Source organism: Haliaeetus albicilla, chromosome 19 (assembly GCF_947461875.1).
Source record: "Haliaeetus albicilla chromosome 19, bHalAlb1.1, whole genome shotgun sequence".
Lineage (NCBI taxonomy): Eukaryota > Metazoa > Chordata > Aves > Accipitriformes > Accipitridae > Haliaeetus > Haliaeetus albicilla.
In genome coordinates this window covers 1,179,995-1,198,849 of record NC_091501.1, presented here as the reverse complement: position 1 = coordinate 1,198,849, position 18,855 = coordinate 1,179,995, and the positions used below count along the sequence as shown (strand labels likewise).

Below are 18,855 nucleotides of genomic sequence, written 5' to 3'. Positions count from 1 at the left end.
CTATAAGTGTTTGGTTTTTTTTTCTTATACTTGAAATGGCTTCCTTCACTAAACTCTTACCGTAGCTCTGGTTTCTCCCCTCCTTCTCTAGTGTGCAGTAAAGAAAGATACAGGACAAACGGGGGGAGTGTAGAGGAGATGACACGATGTCTTGCATACCTGGGTTTCATCTTCATTTCCATCCCGTACGCTCGCAGGCGTTTGAACTTCCTAAGGGTTTTCCATGGACACAGAAACTCAGCACTTTAGAAGGTGCTCTCGTGTGGCTGGCTGTGCCCCCCTTCTCCTCCTTTTCTATATTTTTATTTTACTTTTAGTATAGTGGTACTTAAAATCACTGGTTCACTTAAAAAGAAAAAAAAAACAATAAAATGTTTAAACTCTACTAATGTACAAATAAGCTGAAATGTTGCATTTTATGTGTATTTTTGCCATAGCAGGTACTGTATTTCTCATGCTGGATTTAGAGAAAAAAAAAAAGGAAAAAAGGAAAAAAAAAAAGAAAAACACAAGGGTGATGTTTTATTGGAGTGTGACAAGTTAAGCGTAATAAGGAATTAAGTCGTCGTCATTTCATTGAAACTGAGAGATGGTGTAATACTTATATAAGTTTTCTGAAGGTTTTTTTTGGGCTTTTAAACAGCTTTTTTTTGTTTTTATTTTATTTTTATTTTTTGAAAGATATGATTGTATTATGTGCAACTCAGTTGCTTACATTATAACTACAAAATATTTTTGGGTTCCTGGAAAAAAAAAAAAAAAAAAGAAAAAGACTAATAAATGTGTTTGGCTGCTAAGCATTTAACGCTCGTGGTTTTCTGCACGTTTCTTCCCGCCGCCATCTTGTGCCCCTCACCCCCGGCGCGGCCTCCTCCCGCCAGGGGGCGCCGCCGTCTTCCGCGCCGGGGGCGGGGCGCTCTGCGCGACGGCGGGGCGGGGCCGCCGCCCGCCCCTTATCCCCGGCCGCGGGCGGCCGCGATCGCTCCTTCGCTCCGCGCCCGCCGCTGCCATGGCGACCCCCGGCGCCGAGGAGGACGCCCTGGCGCGGTATCGCTCTCCGCTGGTGTCGCGATACGCCAGCGCCGAGATGGGCTTCAACTTCAGCGAGAGGAAGAAGTTCGGGACCTGGCGCCGTCTCTGGCTCTACCTCGCCCAGGCCGAGAAGGTAACGGCGGGACGGGGCCGCGGCGTGTGGAGGGAGAACTGTCGTGGCGGAGCCTTTTCGCCTCCCCGTCCCGCTCCCCTGAGGGGGGGCTCCGGCAGGGGCGAGCCGGTTACCGGCGGGTGCCGAGGGGCCGCTGGCCGCCGCCCCGGTGCCTGGCGCGGGAAGCGGCGGTGAGGGCCCGCCGCGCCTTCCCCGAGCTGCCCGGCCTCGGGAGGGGAGACGGAGCGGCGGCCTGGCTCTGCCCCGGGGCGAGCGGGAGAAAGCCGACCCCGGCAACCTTCGGGGGGGGGGGGGGGCGTGTGCGAGGCCGGTTTTACACAACCCTTGGTACGCAGTCCTCCCGGTACCTGTCATCCCTCAGCAAATCGCCTCTTCTTGTCTCACGCCCTCCCCTTCTGCGAAATCGGTTTTGTAAAAGCTTTGCTAAGCAGAGGGGGGGATTGCCCGCTGAGCAAACACCGGTGTCCTTCTGAAGCGCTTGGCTGTTTACTTTTCAGGAGGTGTGACTGATGAGACCCGCTCTCGTTCAATCCGATCGCGGTCGGTCTGTGCCAGCCGGACCACCCCACGCATCTGCAGCCAGTTGTTTTTAGATAGACAGCCCTTGTTTCTGAGAGAAGTTCATTTTTGGCCAAAGCAAGCGGAACAGTTAGCCCAGAAATGCTTACGACGTTTCTGACAGGCCGAGTGCCACAAAAAAACCTGATAGCACGAAAGATTGGTGTCAATTCAGCTGTTAGGAAGTGGCGACTGAGAGCACATCCAGGTGATTGCAAGCTGTTGTGTTAGCAGATTCTATGGAGTTAACGTTTTTAAAATGTAGTTTAAGCTAAACCTTCTTTCTTTGAATTTTGTCCCGATTAGGAGTAAGCGTACAGCCTACTTACTACTTTGTTGAGACAGTCAGTTTTTAGGATGCACTAACTTGATTCCTTGTGACTGAGAGGAAGACTCGTATCAGGTTTTTGATAGTGAAAAAGCAGTAATATGTTCCCAAAAAAGAAAAAACCTCTTCTGACAGTGTAGCTTTAGCTTTCAGACTCAACAGTTGCCCATTTGTTTTGTACAGAGTCCTTCAGTTTCCATTCTTGAGGTACTTGGGTTGTTAGGAAGCAATCTAAGCACAAGGTCTGGCTGTTACTGTTAGCATAAGGGCGGAGAAGCACCATGCTGGAGAATGAACAGGCAGCGCACAGTGTCGTTAACGTATTCCTTCTCCATTCAAGGATCATACCATTACAGCAGCCTCATCGATAGTGTGCTGCACTGAATGTGAGGTTTTAGAAGCTGAAGGTGTAATTACACAGCTGTGTTAATTAAATAGGAGTTGCCTTCTGAAATACTGCATGCTAAGTATTGTCACAGTTAGGATGCTGGAGCGAGCAGACTGCAAATGTCATCCAGTATAGGAAGTGTCAATACCAAGAACACATGCTTAAGGAGCTTTGCATGTTCAATGGTTATTTAAACACTGTTGTCACAATTCCAGCAGATAATTGTTGCTTTTTCTTCTGTTCAAGAATAAAACACTTTACATGACTTGTCTGATAGGAGAAAGCAAGCTGCTGAAGGAACCAGTGTGAGACTTCTAGGTTTCCACTCCCAAGCCCTGAACTTGGGGTTCCCCTGTCTCTTGACCCTTGCTTTCCCTCCCATTGCCACCGCAGAGTTTTGTTCCCAGAAAGCAGAGACAGATCTTGCAATTTCCTGAGCACCCTTTTCATAGTGGAAAGAGGGAGACTACTATTTTTATCTGTCTCCTCATTCCAGAGGAGTTCGTCTTCTGATGTCAGCTCTGGACTGAAAGAGGAAGAGTCAGCTACTTTCAGCACCTGTTAGCTCTGTCAGTGATCAGTTAGTTACAGATATAATCAGTTTCCTCAGTTCCTTATTGAAGATACATAGTATTTCTTTTTCCCATACATTTTATAAAAAAAAAGTAATGAATGAACCATGGGCAATGTTTACTCCAGTACTTAGCCTCACTTTCAAGCCTTTTATCTATTGCTTCTCCAGTCATTCTTATTGAAGATACATGATATTTATTTTGGGGTACATTTAGAAAAAAAAGTAATGAATGAACTATGGGCAATACTTATTCCTGTTTTATAGTACATCACAATATTAAGATCTAATCGTAGGTTTTCTGAAAGCTGCAGGGAAGTAGTAAAAGAGGGGACACACAGTTTAGCAATGAAGTTTTAGGTAAAGTACAGAGCCAGGGAAAATGGTTTCAATATTCACACTACTTCCGGGAGAAATTTTCGAGTAGTCCGCTTGGAATATGCGAAATAAGAACTGAAAAATTATTTCAGTGGAAACTGGATTCAACAGAAAACCTTTACAGTTGGTATTTTGTTCCTTACAGCAGGCAACATCAGGAGTTTGAAACAGGAGACTCGGCAAAGCGTGCGATTAATAATAGAGAGCTCCTTAAACTAATCTTTTCCCAACTGACAGTATTTAAAGTTTGGGTTAAGAGCTGAAGCGTGTGAGTTTATACCCATCCCAAAACTCCAGTTTATTTTTTTTTTTAGCATAAATTCATTTGTATTATGATACTTCTGTTAACACCTCATTGTTTGTTTGTTTGTTTTTTTTTTAATCTTGAGGTCTTGACCTAAACAATATGTTATTTGAAAGTCAAGTACAAATTTCATGGAGCTCTTCCATCTTGTAGAAGTAGCTTTGACATCCTGCAGCATCAAACTGACTAATAAAATGTTTTGCACGTGAAATCTGAACGTTTTCTCTCTTATAAGAGCCTACGGTAGTCCTCAAATCTATTTTTTTTGTCCAATTTAAGTTTCATTGTTTTTCTGTCGTATGTTCTTTATTAGATGAGCAGCCCAGTGTTCTCATTCTGTTTGCAGGAGATGTTCCCTGTCATCTGCCTGCTCTGCTCTGCCCCTAAGGAACAGGGATGAATGAACAGTCATAGTTGTTAGGGTGGCACTTCAAAGTACTGGAACGGCCTCGGAGGAATGACGCCTTAAAAGCACAATCCAGAGAGCACATCACTGACCTGTAGTGCTCTGGAGAAAACCCTCTATTCTCCCTCGGGTAGTTTTCTGAGTTGGTTTTCTTAGGTAGACAGGTTTGAAGGACATTCGATTGCTTTCTTCCTGATGTACTGTCAGTATCTGCAAAAACTGATAAGGAAGAGGCCTCGTGATGTTTGTGGACGCATGAGAACGGCATTTGCCTTGGCGCTACCCTACCCTGCATGTATTCCTATGACAAGTAGTCCCGTTTCTTGAGGATTATTTCTTTACTCTCTGTATGGCTGTCAATGACTGCATACTGTGGTCAGCTTTTCCCAACGGATCATGGATGTACGAACAAGGCCTGAGATTTTAATCTTGGCACAAGAGCGTATTGCCTGCTGAGTTGCCTGTGTGCTTTCAGGCAGTTACGGTCTGTATTGGTACACCTCAAAGACAGCAGTCTGGGGCCAGGTGCTTTTCCTCATTTATCTGGATACTCATGGCTGCGTATACACTTGTAGCATCACATTTTAAGTTGTGTGGGTACTAATTATCTGATGAGGACCTTGAAGACACATCAGCTTTACTTGCTGTCTTCTCTAGTTCCAGATTCCACATCTGCAAAACATTTTTTCAGTCGGTTTGATTCTGAACAGAACCAACTTTTGAAATACTTTGTGTCCTTGAAGCTTCCTGACTGGTGACTTCTAATTACTAATGCACAAGACAATAGTATTTTAATTTGGAAAAGGCAGTAATGCCAACTTCATTGTGAGGCTTTTAAACTCTCAGTGTCAGGAAAAGATGTTTTTTTCAGCTTAGTTAGCTTGTGCAAGTATAGAGCTGTGCAAGAGTTATACCAGTGTGTAATTCTGTGGTTTGATACCCTACTCTGTTTTTAAGTCAGCTTGCTGAAAAGGTTTATCAAATACTTTTGAACATGGACTAGGAGCATTTATCTCCCGCTTCCGGATCAAGTAACTCATTTCCCAAGCTTCCAGATTCAGACTGAGATGACGTACTTCAGGACTTTTGGAAAGGTTCAAACATATGTACCTTTCCATATGTTCTAAGCCCACTGTTTTAACACTCGTGTAGGTCTAGTTGTGCTCCAAAGAGTTCTTCCTGCCACAAGCTATCTTGTCACATGGTAGCTGGATTGTACCCACCCAAAGGGTAAATTTCATCAAAAGAAGTTAAAACTATACTGGTTTTATATCACTTTTCCCCATGTGTCTAACTTTTGTAGTTGTCACAGGGATGTTATATGATTGAGGAAAGTACGAAGCCCAAGAGGAACATCTAAGCGTGAACACTGTCCTATCCTATTGGAAAAGGTTGGATAACCCTCAGATGAAAGCATTTGCTGTTACAGCTCTTGATTATGCCAAATTGCCATGCTTTTGTGAGATGTCCTATGGGAGTACATTATCTAAACAACTTCTGTCTCAATTTGGGTTGTCTCTTAAAGGAAAAAAAAGAAATAAAAAGTTCTTTTCCCCTTGCAGTCACTTGGGCTTCCTATCACAGATGAGCAGATAAAGGAGATGGAAGCAAACCTGGACAACATTGACTTCAAGATGGCAGCGGAGGAAGAGAAGAAGCTGCGTCACGACGTGATGGCCCACGTTCACACCTTTGCCCACTGCTGTCCAAAAGCTGCAGCCATCATTCACCTTGGAGCAACTTCCTGTTACGTAGGGGATAATACGGTAATATAATATTTTCAGTTTCCTGCCTGCAGAGCTGGGCAAAACACAGCTACAGTTGCTTACTTGATAGCTCTTTATGAACTTTTCTTTATAAAATAATATTAAATAGATTTTTCAGATGCTTTTATTAGTTTTACTGTTGAAGTTAATTCCCCTTTATCCCAGCTACCCCAGGAAGGCAAGCTCCTCTAGCCTTCTTTCTTTTGGTATGAAGCAAGATCTGTCTGGAAACGAATTGTTCCCTAAACTCTGCTTGCACGTTAAATATTCAAGGAGATAAGAAATCATGAGTTGCAAACGCATGCAGAAACGTTTGACCTGTCAGTTACGCCAACGGGACAAGAGTTCAGTGACTTACAAAACAAGGCCACTTTTGATGTGCGCAGCCCATGAGCTTTCAACTGCTGCTTGGAGCCCAGGTATTAATTCAGGGTAGATAAAGCGTTTAGTGGCCAAGAGCATGGATAACTGTCTTAAGTGAAAAGGGAAGTACCACCATTTAAAATGTTTGTGAAAAACCTGTCTAAAACCGAGTGCAAACTAAAGCCTAATTTCTCGGTATATATTGCTGTTCTCCCGTGTCCAAGTCACTGCAACTTCACAACGGCTTTTTATCATACAAGAACCTGCTGTGTGATTTTTTTTAACCTGCTCCTTTGCAAGCCTGTTTGGTTTTTGGGTAATACCACCTTCCTTGTGACACTTGCACCTAGCTGAACCTCAGTCTCAAAAGAAGGACTAAAGATGACTGCTGCCTCATCAGTCCACTTACTTCTGTGCTGTCTTTACCTACAGTGCCTGTATTTTCCCCTTGGTATGAATGATTTAGTCTGTCATTCCATGGGCGTCCCGAGAATCTCAAAATAATCATTCATACCCAGTCAGTGGAAATGGATCTTCTACTGCCCAGTATGACTTTCTGTGACTAGTACAGAAGGAGCAATGATGGACCCAGCATTTTTGTCATAAGAAAGTTCACTGCAAGTTCCAGTACAAGAAGGAAAGCTGAGCTTTCATTTTTAGAGACTTTTGAGCAGACAAAGTGTATTTTAATTAGCTGTGTCCTCTCTGAGAGAAGCCATTATGTCTGGTCCTTCAGACATAGCCCAAACTTCCTTTCTTTGCTTCTTTCAGGATCTGATTGTCCTCCGTGATGGGTTTAACCTGCTGCTACCCAAGGTAAGAAGGCGGTTGTGCACAGTGTCTCAGAAGTGGGCAGTGGTGATGTCCTGTGAAAAGCCTGTGTTTAACTTGGATTTTCCTAAGCCTTGCTGGGAAGCTAGGAGGAGCTCTCTGTTTGGGTTATTCTCAAGAATGTGAACAGTTACCTTCCTTTCTTTTCTCATGTCTTTTCCCAAAGCTTCTTTGCTCACCATGGGAATTATAAGCAACTCCTTGTTTATCTGTGCCACAGGTACTAGTTTCAGAAAACAACTGTATTGCTTTCAGGCTCAGCTTAGGCGTTCCCTTAACTGTATTCCTAGGAATGTGTCAGCATTCAAGAAGCTATATAATACACTTCTGCAGTCAAATATGATGGGAGTGTAGTGCAGTGTTGTCTGTCTGACCTGAATGTCTTGGCACCCAGTTTGCCCTGGACTGTGCATGTGTCAATTATACTCAAAGCAGCTTTATTTCTGACCAGTTCCAGGAATAATACCTGGGGATAAACCAACTGCAGGATTGGGTTGGACATGAGGACTAGACTAGTTCAAGCTGAAGTCCAACCACTTGTATCATCTCTTGCTTGAGTTTTGTAGCAAGCAGGAATTATGTGCACACTCTGAAAAAATGAAACACACCATATTCTACAATTAGAGGGAGGGTATTCAAGGACCGCGCAGTTGTTTCTCTCCCCTTTTTCTCACAATGTTGTTATGCTTAAGCATGCTAGCTTGTGCTGGGTTTTTTTGTTTTTTTTCTCTCATTCTGCTTCTTCGCTATCCTTCCTGCATCCACCAGCTCGCAAGGGTGATCAGCCGCCTGGCCGACTTTGCTGAGAAGTATGCTGACCTGCCTACTTTGGGCTTCACTCACTACCAGTAAGTAGTCATCAGCCTTTCCTTTCATTTTGTCGACTGTGCTTTGATTAAATTGAACTGCAACTGCTTTCTTTCATCCTTCTTTTTCCCATCTCTGACCAGTGGCAGTTGGTACTGCTGGGCATCATTAAGACACTGTTGGTGGTTCAGAAAAGGAGTATGTGCCTAACTCTAGACTTGTCTCAGGAAATTGAACTGTTGCTTTGACTAGCTGTCAGCAGTTGTTTTAACACAGCTTCATAAGGAAGGACTTCCTAGCGAACATCAATGTGTATATTCTGGGCTGTTTCAAAAAGCATGGCTGGGGATTGCAGTAAGCCTGTCTTCCAGTCACATTTTCTCTATGTTTGTTTTTCTGTCAGTTAAGTTAGTTTCAGCTGCAGCTTAGAAAGGTCTCTTACTGACTACTGGTTACTACAACTACTCTGTCACTGTAGCTGAAGCTTTCTTCTAAAGTAATGATTCAGGATACATCTGTTTTCATACATCCCTGTATGGATTCCTGGGAAGAATCAGGAACAATTTCTTCTGTTTAACAAGATGATACTGTTTCCTGTCTCTTGGGAAACTTACACTTCTTTTGCAGCACTTCTGACATTGAGTGCTTATAGGATAGGATAGAATAGAACAGAACAGAATAGAATAGCATATTTTTAGGCAGACTGCTGAGTCAAAGGACAACGACATCTGGATAAGTCTGTTGTTGGGATAATCTGCTGCTTCATGAAGATGGTTTGCTTTCAGAGGCATTAAACCGTACACTTTGGGGTAAGCCTGGATCTTCTGCCCTGGTGATATGGAACACCGGAGGCAGGGAAATTAAGCACAGGTCTTGTCAGACTCAGTGTCTGGCACTTTAAAATTTCTCCCAAAGGAGAGTGAGAGCATTGTGTCAGTTCTCTGGTTAATTGTCTTGCTGTATATGCCACATCAGTTCAATCAGCTCTAGTCCTAGGTCCCTCTTTGCCTACAGCTTTTCGGAGTAGTATTCTCTGGGCTGTTTTATCTTGGCTTTTGGAAGGAGTACAAAGGAGGATTCAGGAAGTGTATGCAAGGTGAAATCATAAAAACTAAGGTGAAGGAGGCATTGACACCTCAGTCTTTTCTGTGTCCTTCGTCAGCGGGGCCTCTGTCCCATTTACGCACGGGTCTGTGTTTTCCCTAGCCTTCCCTTTTCCTGCTTACATGCTGGCAGAGACCTTTCCTGGTGCCTTTCACATCCTGCACTAAGTTCATCTGGGTGGGCTTTGGCTTTCCTGGCCCCATTCCTGCAGTGCTGGACAGTTTCTTTGTATTCCTCCTGGATCGCCCGTCCCTGCTTTTCCACATCTTCTGTCATTCCCTTTTACGTCTGACCTTAATCAGGAGCACCTTGTTCTTGTGCATATGCTTACTTTGAAATAGTACAGAGGTTGTCTTTGGAGTTCATGTGGATAATTTGAAGTATTTCAACTTCCAGGTTCTGTGTCACAGCCCCATTTTCTCCTCAAAATGTTTGCAGGGGGACAGTGTGGTCGAAGCTTGCAGATACTTATTTCATGGTGGAGGTTTTACAAAAAATGTTGGCTGATGGTATTGTTAATTACCGCACGTTTGCCCGGAAGCTGAGGAATACGTTTTTATAAATAAAAAGGAATGGTCCTGTAGAGGAATCGGTTACGATCGCAGCGTGCGCCCAGGTGTTTCTGCATGGAGAAGCTCCCACCAGTGCTATAGGTTAGCCAGGGTGACCCCCGGGCGAGCGGAATCGGGGATGGGGCGATCGGCGCCCACCCCCCGCTGCTCTCCCGCGCCGCCAGCGGGCGCTCTCCGCCAGCGGAGGCGTGGGAGCCCGGGGATCGGGCCCGGGGATCAAAGTGCCGTTACCGGCCCGGATTGAGGGTTTTCCACTTGACAGAGCTCTGGAAGAACGCCATAAACCCATTCTAGGTAGTCTGACGAGTGGGTCTGCGGTCGCTTTTCTTGGAGAAACTCTCAAAAGCTGTAGTAGGGAAACACCGGTGGAGACCCGCTCTCACGTCTCTCTTCATCCCCTAACACGTACAGAAACTATGACTGTTTTCTCTTGCTGTAATTACATCTAATTGCTGAAAAGAATGATCACATCCTCCATACCGTTTACTGGTGATACATGTGTGCTCTTACATCTTCCTGCATAAGCCAGATCCTTTTAATTTCTGCTCAGAGGAGTCAGAGAGACCAGCCTGCGAAGTGTGGTCTTTGGGGAGTTACTGTGCAAATTGTCAATGAGTCACATTCTGTTCTTGGTTGTCTTCAGACCTGCACAGCTCACCACCGTGGGGAAACGCTGCTGCTTGTGGATTCAGGACTTGTGCATGGACCTGCAGAACCTGGAGCGGGCTCGGGATGACCTGCGCTTTCGGGGTGTAAAAGGCACCACTGGCACTCAAGCCAGCTTCTTGCAGCTCTTTGAGGGAGACCATAGTAAAGTAAGTCAGACAGCCCAGGGTGTAGACTTGCAGTCTTGACAATTCTCCCCTCTGGAATGCTGTTCTGTTTGGGGGAACATAGAGATTCTGGCATCAAATTCACAAGGGCACTGTGATCCCTCTGAGGCCCACTGACAAGGTCCTGGGTGAAAGTGAGCAGAATTTGGGGAGGGGGTGCTTCTTCCCAGCAAGTAAAACATTTGTTGACAGTAAACTGAGAAAAGCAAAGGACCCTTTTTACTGTTGCTGACCTTCCTGAGTTGTTGCATTTTGAGCTCTCTTTGTTTTGTTTTTTTTCTTCACCCTGAGGTTGAAGAGCTGGACAGATTAGTGACTGCAAAGGCTGGATTTAAACGGTATGTAACAAGCATACTTAGTCATCTATGTTTGGTGTTAGCAAAGTGTGACTCCTGCTGTCTGTGTTGGCCCAGATTCCCCTAGCTGCCAAACTGACATCTCTGCTGCTGTTGACTTACCTCCCCTTGCCATCTTCCATTCCCAGTTGCAGCTTCCCCCAGGAAACTTCACCACCTCAATAGGCCACTTCTACTTGTCTCCCTGTCAAAGCACAGCTGTCCGTTTTTCCTCCATTTTTCTCTTTCCCATCTGCATGCTCAGAAATTGACAGCCTGAATCCAAAGTTGTTCTCGGCAGGGCAGAATGACAACCCTCCACTTTAAGAGCCATGTCAGTCCTTGCTCAAAGCCTTGCAGTACCACTGTATCTGTCTGGAGCACTCAACTCCTGTGCTTATTTTTAGGGCTTATATGGTCACAGGGCAGACCTATAGTCGCAAGGTGGATATTGAAGTCCTGTCTGTGCTGGCCAGTCTTGGGGCATCTATACACAAGGTGAGCACGCTATTTGTATACATTGGGAAGAGGGGGAAACATTTTAGATCTTGAAGAGAAGGTGCTCATGGTGCAGGATGCTCTTCTCAAGAAATATTAATTGGTGTTCCTTGTTCAGCTGTTCTCTTCGTGATCATGTAAATTCACCACTGGGTACATGCCTAGTAATCAAACCTCAAAGATCTTAAGACCAGTGGCAAATAAAGCAAGTTTACTGAGCAGATTCTGAGATGGGTTAACAAATCCCACACCAGATACTAGTCTAATCTATGCTAAATTGATCCAATTAGAGTAAATGTCTTTCCTAGTGGTGTACGAGTTTTTAAATTTCACCGTTTGCTCCTAGTTAATTGCTTCTCTGATAATGGTGTTACTCTCTCTGTCCTTGTGGATTCTTTTCATTGATTTATTTCTGTTCCCTCCCTCCTCCTCCTCTTGGGCTAAAGTGATCTGTGGTATTTTCTTCTTGTTTAGTTTTGTGGGCTGGCTGGTTCAGTGAGCACACATTATCTGTGTTCGCAAATCATGTGTAGTTTTGTTATGCATTTTCACTGTTCCCTCCTGGTATCTATTTCATTCCCTGCAACCATTTACCTTTCTCGGAGTCCTGTTCTATTCTAATACAGTAGACATCTTTTTTCCTTCTGGTTTCTTGACTGGGATTTTTGGGCCAGGAAGTATGATTGCAGTGTCAATTTTTTTGTCAAATTTTTCACTGTCTCCCAAATTTATTTCTCGGACACGGATGCAAACACTTCTCCAAGAACACTAGCAGGAGTATGTATTAGTGTGTGTTAGTTTGGTTCTGTTTGTTAATTTCTTGGGCTTTTTTTCTAGATTTGTACTGACATTCGTCTTTTGGCCAACCTGAAGGAGATAGAGGAGCCTTTTGAGAAAGACCAGATTGGTAAGGGATGGGAGACGTTTCTTGGACCGCTGTATGTATCTTTTCATTTATGCTGGTGCAGCCTTTTAAGCAAACTTTGAAATGTCACTGACAGAAGTTGCTTTAAATTAACTGAGGTTTGGCATTGTTAGTATTTTGGGTCCTTTTTAAAGGAAAAAAAAAATGCCCTTTACGCAAAGGTTTCTGGATAGTAAGTAATTAAAATCAGATTTGTATTTCTGCACTTCCTGGGTTTGGAGGGAGAGCAGAAGCAGTCATGTATTCCCCACAGAGGAAGACTTGGGTCTGAGGAGTACTTAAAGTGTTTTCCATTCCTCATGAAGCTAACTGGAGCTGTAGGTTTTCAGCTTGACTCAGCGTTTTGGTATTTATAAAGAGACAAATTTGGAACAATGAAACTAGGCTGGACCCTTGCTGGAAGAATACCAGTGATGTGACTGTGACATTGGTAGAAGGGGAGAAGGAAACATAGAGTTTTGACTCTTGGCTGGAAGAAAGTTCAGGCAGGCACCCTAAATAGTTGCGTAGGATTGAATCGACAAATTAAGCCTTAGTCGTATTTGTTACTGGAATCATTCTATGTTGGTTTTGATATCCATTCACCAGAGCAACAGGCAGCCGTATAAGTACCTGACTTTGCCCAATAACATTGTCTTTCAGATGGCGTCTTGAACACTGCTAAAGTTGCCATGGGTACCCTAGAGAGATGGCACTAAACACTGCATTAAAAATGAAGTCCATTTGTTTTTATGTGGTAGTACTTCTTGTTTTCAGAACTGAAAAATGCCTTCTTGCTTTTTTTTCTCCCCCCATTTAGATGTTTCTATTCTGAAGGGGAAGCATGGTGGCGTCATTTTCTTTATTCCATTTTGTCCTTAGAAAATCATCATGTTTTGAGGCTTTAGTCAACAACATGATTCCTGATGCATTTTTCTTATCTGGGGGAGGACCTTCATCTCTTCTTCCTGAATGCACTACTTCTATGTCCTGTTTCCATCACTCTTTCTCCTTGCACAGGTTCAAGTGCTATGCCTTACAAGAGGAATCCAATGCGTTCAGAACGCTGCTGCAGCCTGGCTCGACACCTGATGACTCTGGTGCTGGATCCCCTCCAGACAGCCTCTGTGCAGTGGTTTGAGCGAACATTGGATGACAGTGCCAACAGGTTTGTTTAGATCGTGCAATGCAGCAATTTCAGAAGGTCTTGTGCAGGAAGGTCTGTTGACGTATTTAGAAAATACTATTTTTAAACTCAAACCACAAGTTACCACCTTGATGTAACGCAGTCTCAGTAGAATCTAGAGACTACAAACTGTTTTCCTCTCTAAGATCAGATGAATACTGTTAGGGTATTTTTAACCTCAAGATCTTCTGAAAAGTAAACCAGCAGAGAGAGGGAGGGATGCAGAAGGCACGGTAATAAATTGCTCTCGTAGTCTTCCTGTTTCAACAGCAGTTCTCACATTTCTCAAATTTTCCTCCCTGTTTTGAATGTGTTTTTTGACCCTGCTCCTCTTCACTTCTTAAAGAATAATTCAATTTTATCTGTAATCACTTAACCCTCCAAATAATCTAAAGAAACATATTTTCATCTCTTTGTCAAGTGTTGATCTTTACAAGTAGTTCAGATCCTAAAGGAAGAGCACAAACATTATTTTTTAAGTAATGTTTCATGAAAACGTGTGCGGGTCTTTTAGATATTGCTCAGCAAACTTTGCTTTGTTTTCTGGTTCTTCATTATGACTATTTTGAGATGAGCAAAAGCCATCTGTAATTATTTTCAAGTAAATTACAGCAATCAAATTCAATGCTTCCATCTTCCGGTTAGTACTAAATTTGCATAACGCTCATATTTACCTTTGAAATGTTTTAGTTTCAAAGTAGTCTTCTGTTGCTGAATTCGATCTCCTAGAATCTTAGATATCTATAGATCTTTAGATTTCTAAGATGTGGGGCTTGTGGAACAAAGAACAACAGCAGTTTTGGCTGTAGACTAGTGTTCAGATTGTTGATGAGAATGTTATTTTAAAAATGTCTCCACAAACATAACGTCTGCATAAAATTTCATGAAAGCATAGATCTTTTCCCAAAAGGACTTTACTCCACAGCTGCTAGTCTTGTTAAGAAAAGACCTGCGTAGGCAGCAGAAAACAATGTAAATTTAAGAAATTGGATACTGATTGATAATGGTGTGTGTATTTCCCAATAGCTACCAAGTGTTGAGAGATGTACTGGAATGTTTCAAGTTTTATTTTTACCTCATCTCATAGAAAGGGTCATCTGTCCACTTCATAACCCAATTTAAAAATTCTGTGCTTTGGATTTTTCTTGTTAAAGCTATAGTTTTGAAAGGAGAGCAAGCCAGAGAAAATGCAATTAACCTACAAAACAGCAAAGTCCTTTGAAGACAGTGTGATAGAATTGGGGGCCTTAAATGTAGCACAAGGTTCAAGTGCTAGTGTATTTTAAAAGATCACGGTTAAGAATGGGCCAGGCACTGCTGTCACAGGTGGGTTATGCTGTAATTGCTGCACTGTGACACAGAGCCTTTTGCCTGATACAGCTCAGTCCCCACTACTCCTCTCCTTTCCCTCCTTTCCTTTTTGTCATTCTTTTTTGTCAGGAGCCTCCTTTGTGACCAGGAGCTGGTCTCTTGGAGGGAGCCCCCACCAGATGCATGGATCACTTTGAAAGTTCCCCACTAAGTGCAGGCAGGCACAGCACGACAGTGCAGCACGTCTTACTCCTGGAACGTAGGGTCAGTAGACAGATCAACACAGAACATGGGGGAAGATAGTCTCGCGTGTTTGCTAGCTCTGTAAATTGCTGCCCTCTTTCCTAGCTGTGTAATCATTGAATTATCTTGGACCTTTCCATGTGCGCCTTTACCATTTCTCTTCCTCTCTCTCCCTTTCTCTACTGACCAAAAAAAACCACCCCAAAACCCTCCCGTCTCCCCAGTTTGAGAGCTGCTATAAGGTGTTCTTTAGCTTTCCTTGTCGTGACCTTTAAGCAACAAGCAGCACCTATAAGGAGAACAGTTCCACCTTTAGGGCCACAGTGATGCTATTTATGGAATTATTTACAGAAACTAAAGAGCTGGATCTGAGGTAAGCTGGAACATGGCCTTTATTCCTAACTGGGGCCCTGGGTATGTGTTTCATAGGCGCGTGTGTCTGGCTGAGGCTTTCCTCACAGCTGACATCATTCTGAGTACACTGCAGAATATCTCCGAGGGACTTGTGGTCTATCCAAAGGTAAAGCAGGAGATAATGTGTGCAGTGTTGCATCCTTGATAATGCTGCAGCTTTGCCAAAGTGTATAAAAATCCTCCCACTCAAAGGATTACATTTTTATCTGTTAGTTCAAACGGTCTCTGAATTTTGCTCTCCATTCTCACTATATTCTTACTGTTTGCAGGACAGGCATGAAAGGGTACTCGTTGAAGCCAAAAAGTAGTAAATTAAAAAATTCTCAAAAAGGATATTTTTCCCTGAACTACACAACAGATCTGTAGAACTTACCACCAAAAGATACTGTCAAGGCAGATCTTGTACAGTCCTGTAACTTACCTCCAGGTTAAAAAAAAAAATTCATTGGACATCTTTTCCACAGTAATGTCCCTTACAAGATACAGTTTCGAAGTATTATCAGCCTCAATACCCAGATTTCCATAGCTAGGTTCAAAAAGAGAAATTACCTTTGCATCGTTGTCCAGTCCTGGAGATTCGAAGGGAGAGGAAAACTTCACTGAAAGTCCAGTTGTCTACAGAATTGCTATAATGCTGTTTCTTTTTTCTGTTTTGTTTGTTTTGTTTTGCTTAAGGTGATTGAGAGGAGGATCCGGCAGGAGCTGCCGTTCATGGCCACAGAGAATATAATCATGGCGATGGTGAAAGCAGGGGGCAATCGTCAGGTACTGATGCAGTCAAAAATACCTTTGTTCACTGCCTGGCATTTCACTCCTGAGAAACAAAAGTACCTGGGCTCTTGTCCTGACCATCTCGCCTTTCTTTGTTCTCCACCTACTCCCACAGAGTTTGTTAATATTACACTGGTGCTGCAAAGCCAGACGCTGCTCTCTGAGGAGAGAGCAGTTGTGGAGATCCGTGTTTACTGTTAGGAACACTGTGTGTTTGAGCTAATCTGGCTGGCTGTGCTGGAGAAGAGGAAGACCTATTTTTATATTAGGTACTAGTAGGCGTTTTCCTTTTGTAAATGTTTGAAGGAACTTGGAACACAGACTGGGCTTCTTTAAATGGAACATGTTGGCACTTGGCTACCTTATAAATTAAGAGAATGAATCAGTACTGTTAACAAAAAAGCAAGTGAGACCATTCGGAACCATTCATTCATGTGTCACTCTTCCCTAATTTATGGTCCTTCATTCAGTTTTCTGTGTTCAAGCAAATTGAAATGAAATGTTTTCCTTAGTAAATAAATCCAGACACAATTAGATTATATTTCCTTATCATTTAATTTCACAATTCAGTTTAAAACTGATAATCAAATTTGTATTTTAATAAAACAGCTTATTTTCACTTACCTTTAGATAGTAATTTTTCCTTCTATGATTATTTCTACATCAGGGACAGAAGTTAAACTTGCAAGATACTAATAGTGGAAGGCTTTGCTAGAAGCTTTGAGCAGGATATGTGGTTCTAGTTCTCTGAAACACTTCTGGCAACTCACCTGTGATGTTAGCCAGGAAAAGTCCTTTTTCCTTTTTTTTTCTCCCCATGTGTGTCTGATATTTGTCACAGGCTCAGTCAGTAAGCTTCCTAACTAAACTTATTAAGGGTCAGATCATGTGGATAAGTTTCATTATCTTTTCAGCTAGTTCTCTTTCTAAAGTATCCCATACTTACCTAAACAGTCCTCTCTATTTTGATTAGATTGAAGAGTGAATTTAATTTGTGTTTGTTACCAGCCTGCCTTCTTTCTGGTGCTGTTTAATTACAAATCTATAGATTAGTACACTTATAAAATCTGTTCTTATTCACATTAGTATGTTCTGTTTCTGTTTTCATGCGCTGGGAACTCCAGAACAGCACGTTTTCTAAGCTTTCCCACCTCATAGCATAGAAACTCACTTCCTGTCCCCACCACTGAACAGCTCCCTCCCCTAAGATCCAGAAGACAGATCTGTTAACCTGAGGCAGGTCAGTGCTGGAGCAAGATGGCCTTTGCATGGAGGAAACAAGGAAGAGGAGGTAATTTTCCTCCTAGCTGAAGATAGAGCAAGGATAATACATGTGAGGAGAAGATTCTTACATGGCTGTAAATGCAACCACATGGCTGTATTTTAGGGCCAGCAAGGCAGCATCTGATTTTGCAGGTGGTCCCTGGCTACAGTTGGGTTCCCTTGTTTTTACAGATTGATTCCATGGGAAATCGAGTGATTAGGAAGTGTTTCAGAAAAATTGTTATAAGGGTTTTGCCAGTCTTAGTGTCATGTGAGGGTTATTGGGGAATGTCTTAAGGCCCTCAGGTTTGTAAGGGTTTTTTTCCCTTCAGTCTGTCCTTATGTAAGCCATGGTTTACATAGTCTCACTGCTCGTTAAGTTAGGTTCTTTTCCCTTTTCCAAACCTGTAGAGGTTTTACATTGTTGTGCTCCCAAGATGTTCCATACAGGGGATGATTAGTGGTGAATAAGGAATTCCTTTATTACAGTTCATAGAATATTTTGGGAACAGCTACAATAGTCTGTCTTTGGAAAAATCATGCAAGTAGGGAATAGAACAACTGAAAAAATCCCTGTAGTGACTCCTAAGAGTATTTGGGGAGTTTGAGGAAGTGTAAAGGACTCCAGTGTTGTAAGATTGCGGTATAATTCAACAGGGAATGTATCTGTCATTCAGACTGTTTTAGCCTCAAAGGGTGGATGTGGAAGGACGAAGAAAATCTTGTTTTAATATAGTGGTATATGAGACACAGCCGTCCAAGCTGCATCTCATTTGTATGCTCTCCAGTGCAGTACGCTTTGATCTTTTTCTCCCTCCAGCACAAGTTAGCGGGATGAACATGTGCTGTCAGTAGCAATGGAAAGACTTTTTTCTTTTCCCCTCCTCTTCCCCCTGCTGCTGCAGGATTGCCATGAGAAGATTCGTGTTCTCTCCCAGCAAGCAGCTGCTGTTGTGAAACAGGAAGGGGGTGATAATGACTTCATTGACCGTGTCCGCGCTGATCCTTACTTCAGCCCTATCCATAAACAACTTGAAAGCCTGTTGGATCCCTCCTCCTTCACTGGACGTGCTCCTCAGCAGGTAAAGTAGTGGAAAGAGGCTACGGGCGTTACAGGTTGTAATGCAATGTGTTGTTTAATCCTGCATACTCTTGTGTGCTGGAGAGTGTACACGTTATGTACCTCTGCCCATACTACTAAGGCAGACACATTTCTCTCTTTTGGCTTCCTTGGCTTTCCTTGTGGGCTTCACGTTTTTGGCCCTGGACATATCAGACTGCTAGGTGTCTCTGTGAAACAGAGACCCCAGTGAGATGAGCAGGTCTGAATGGGGAGAAGAAAGGAACCCTTTCTTTTGCTAATTTTCTCCTCCCTATCTTTCTTGAACAGGTGGCAAAGTTCCTGAAGGAGGAGGTTCGACCGGTGCTGATTCCATACCAAAGCAAGATGGGTGGGAAAATTGAGCTGGCACTTTAGATATATTCTGCAAAGGTGTGCGGGTACAGGAAGGTAATAAAAGCCTGATTGAACCAGGTCTGTTTGCTGTGTCACGTTA

General features: G+C 43.2%; 1 protein-coding gene across 1 annotated transcript; it reads left to right on the top strand.

The window, feature by feature from the left end:
- The first annotated feature begins 955 nt into the window (after positions 1–955).
- ADSL (adenylosuccinate lyase) lies at positions 956–18,834 on the top strand. Its single transcript, XM_069807181.1, has 13 exons — positions 956–1,165; positions 5,661–5,864; positions 6,999–7,043; positions 7,827–7,906; positions 10,185–10,356; positions 10,666–10,712; positions 11,117–11,207; positions 12,045–12,114; positions 13,132–13,279; positions 15,281–15,371; positions 15,941–16,030; positions 18,205–18,381; positions 18,690–18,834. The coding sequence occupies exons 1-13, from the start codon at positions 1,010–1,012 to the stop codon at positions 18,774–18,776; spliced, it is 1,458 nt and encodes a 485-aa protein (XP_069663282.1). The 5' UTR covers positions 956–1,009; the 3' UTR covers positions 18,777–18,834.
- The last annotated feature ends 21 nt before the right edge of the window (positions 18,835–18,855 follow it).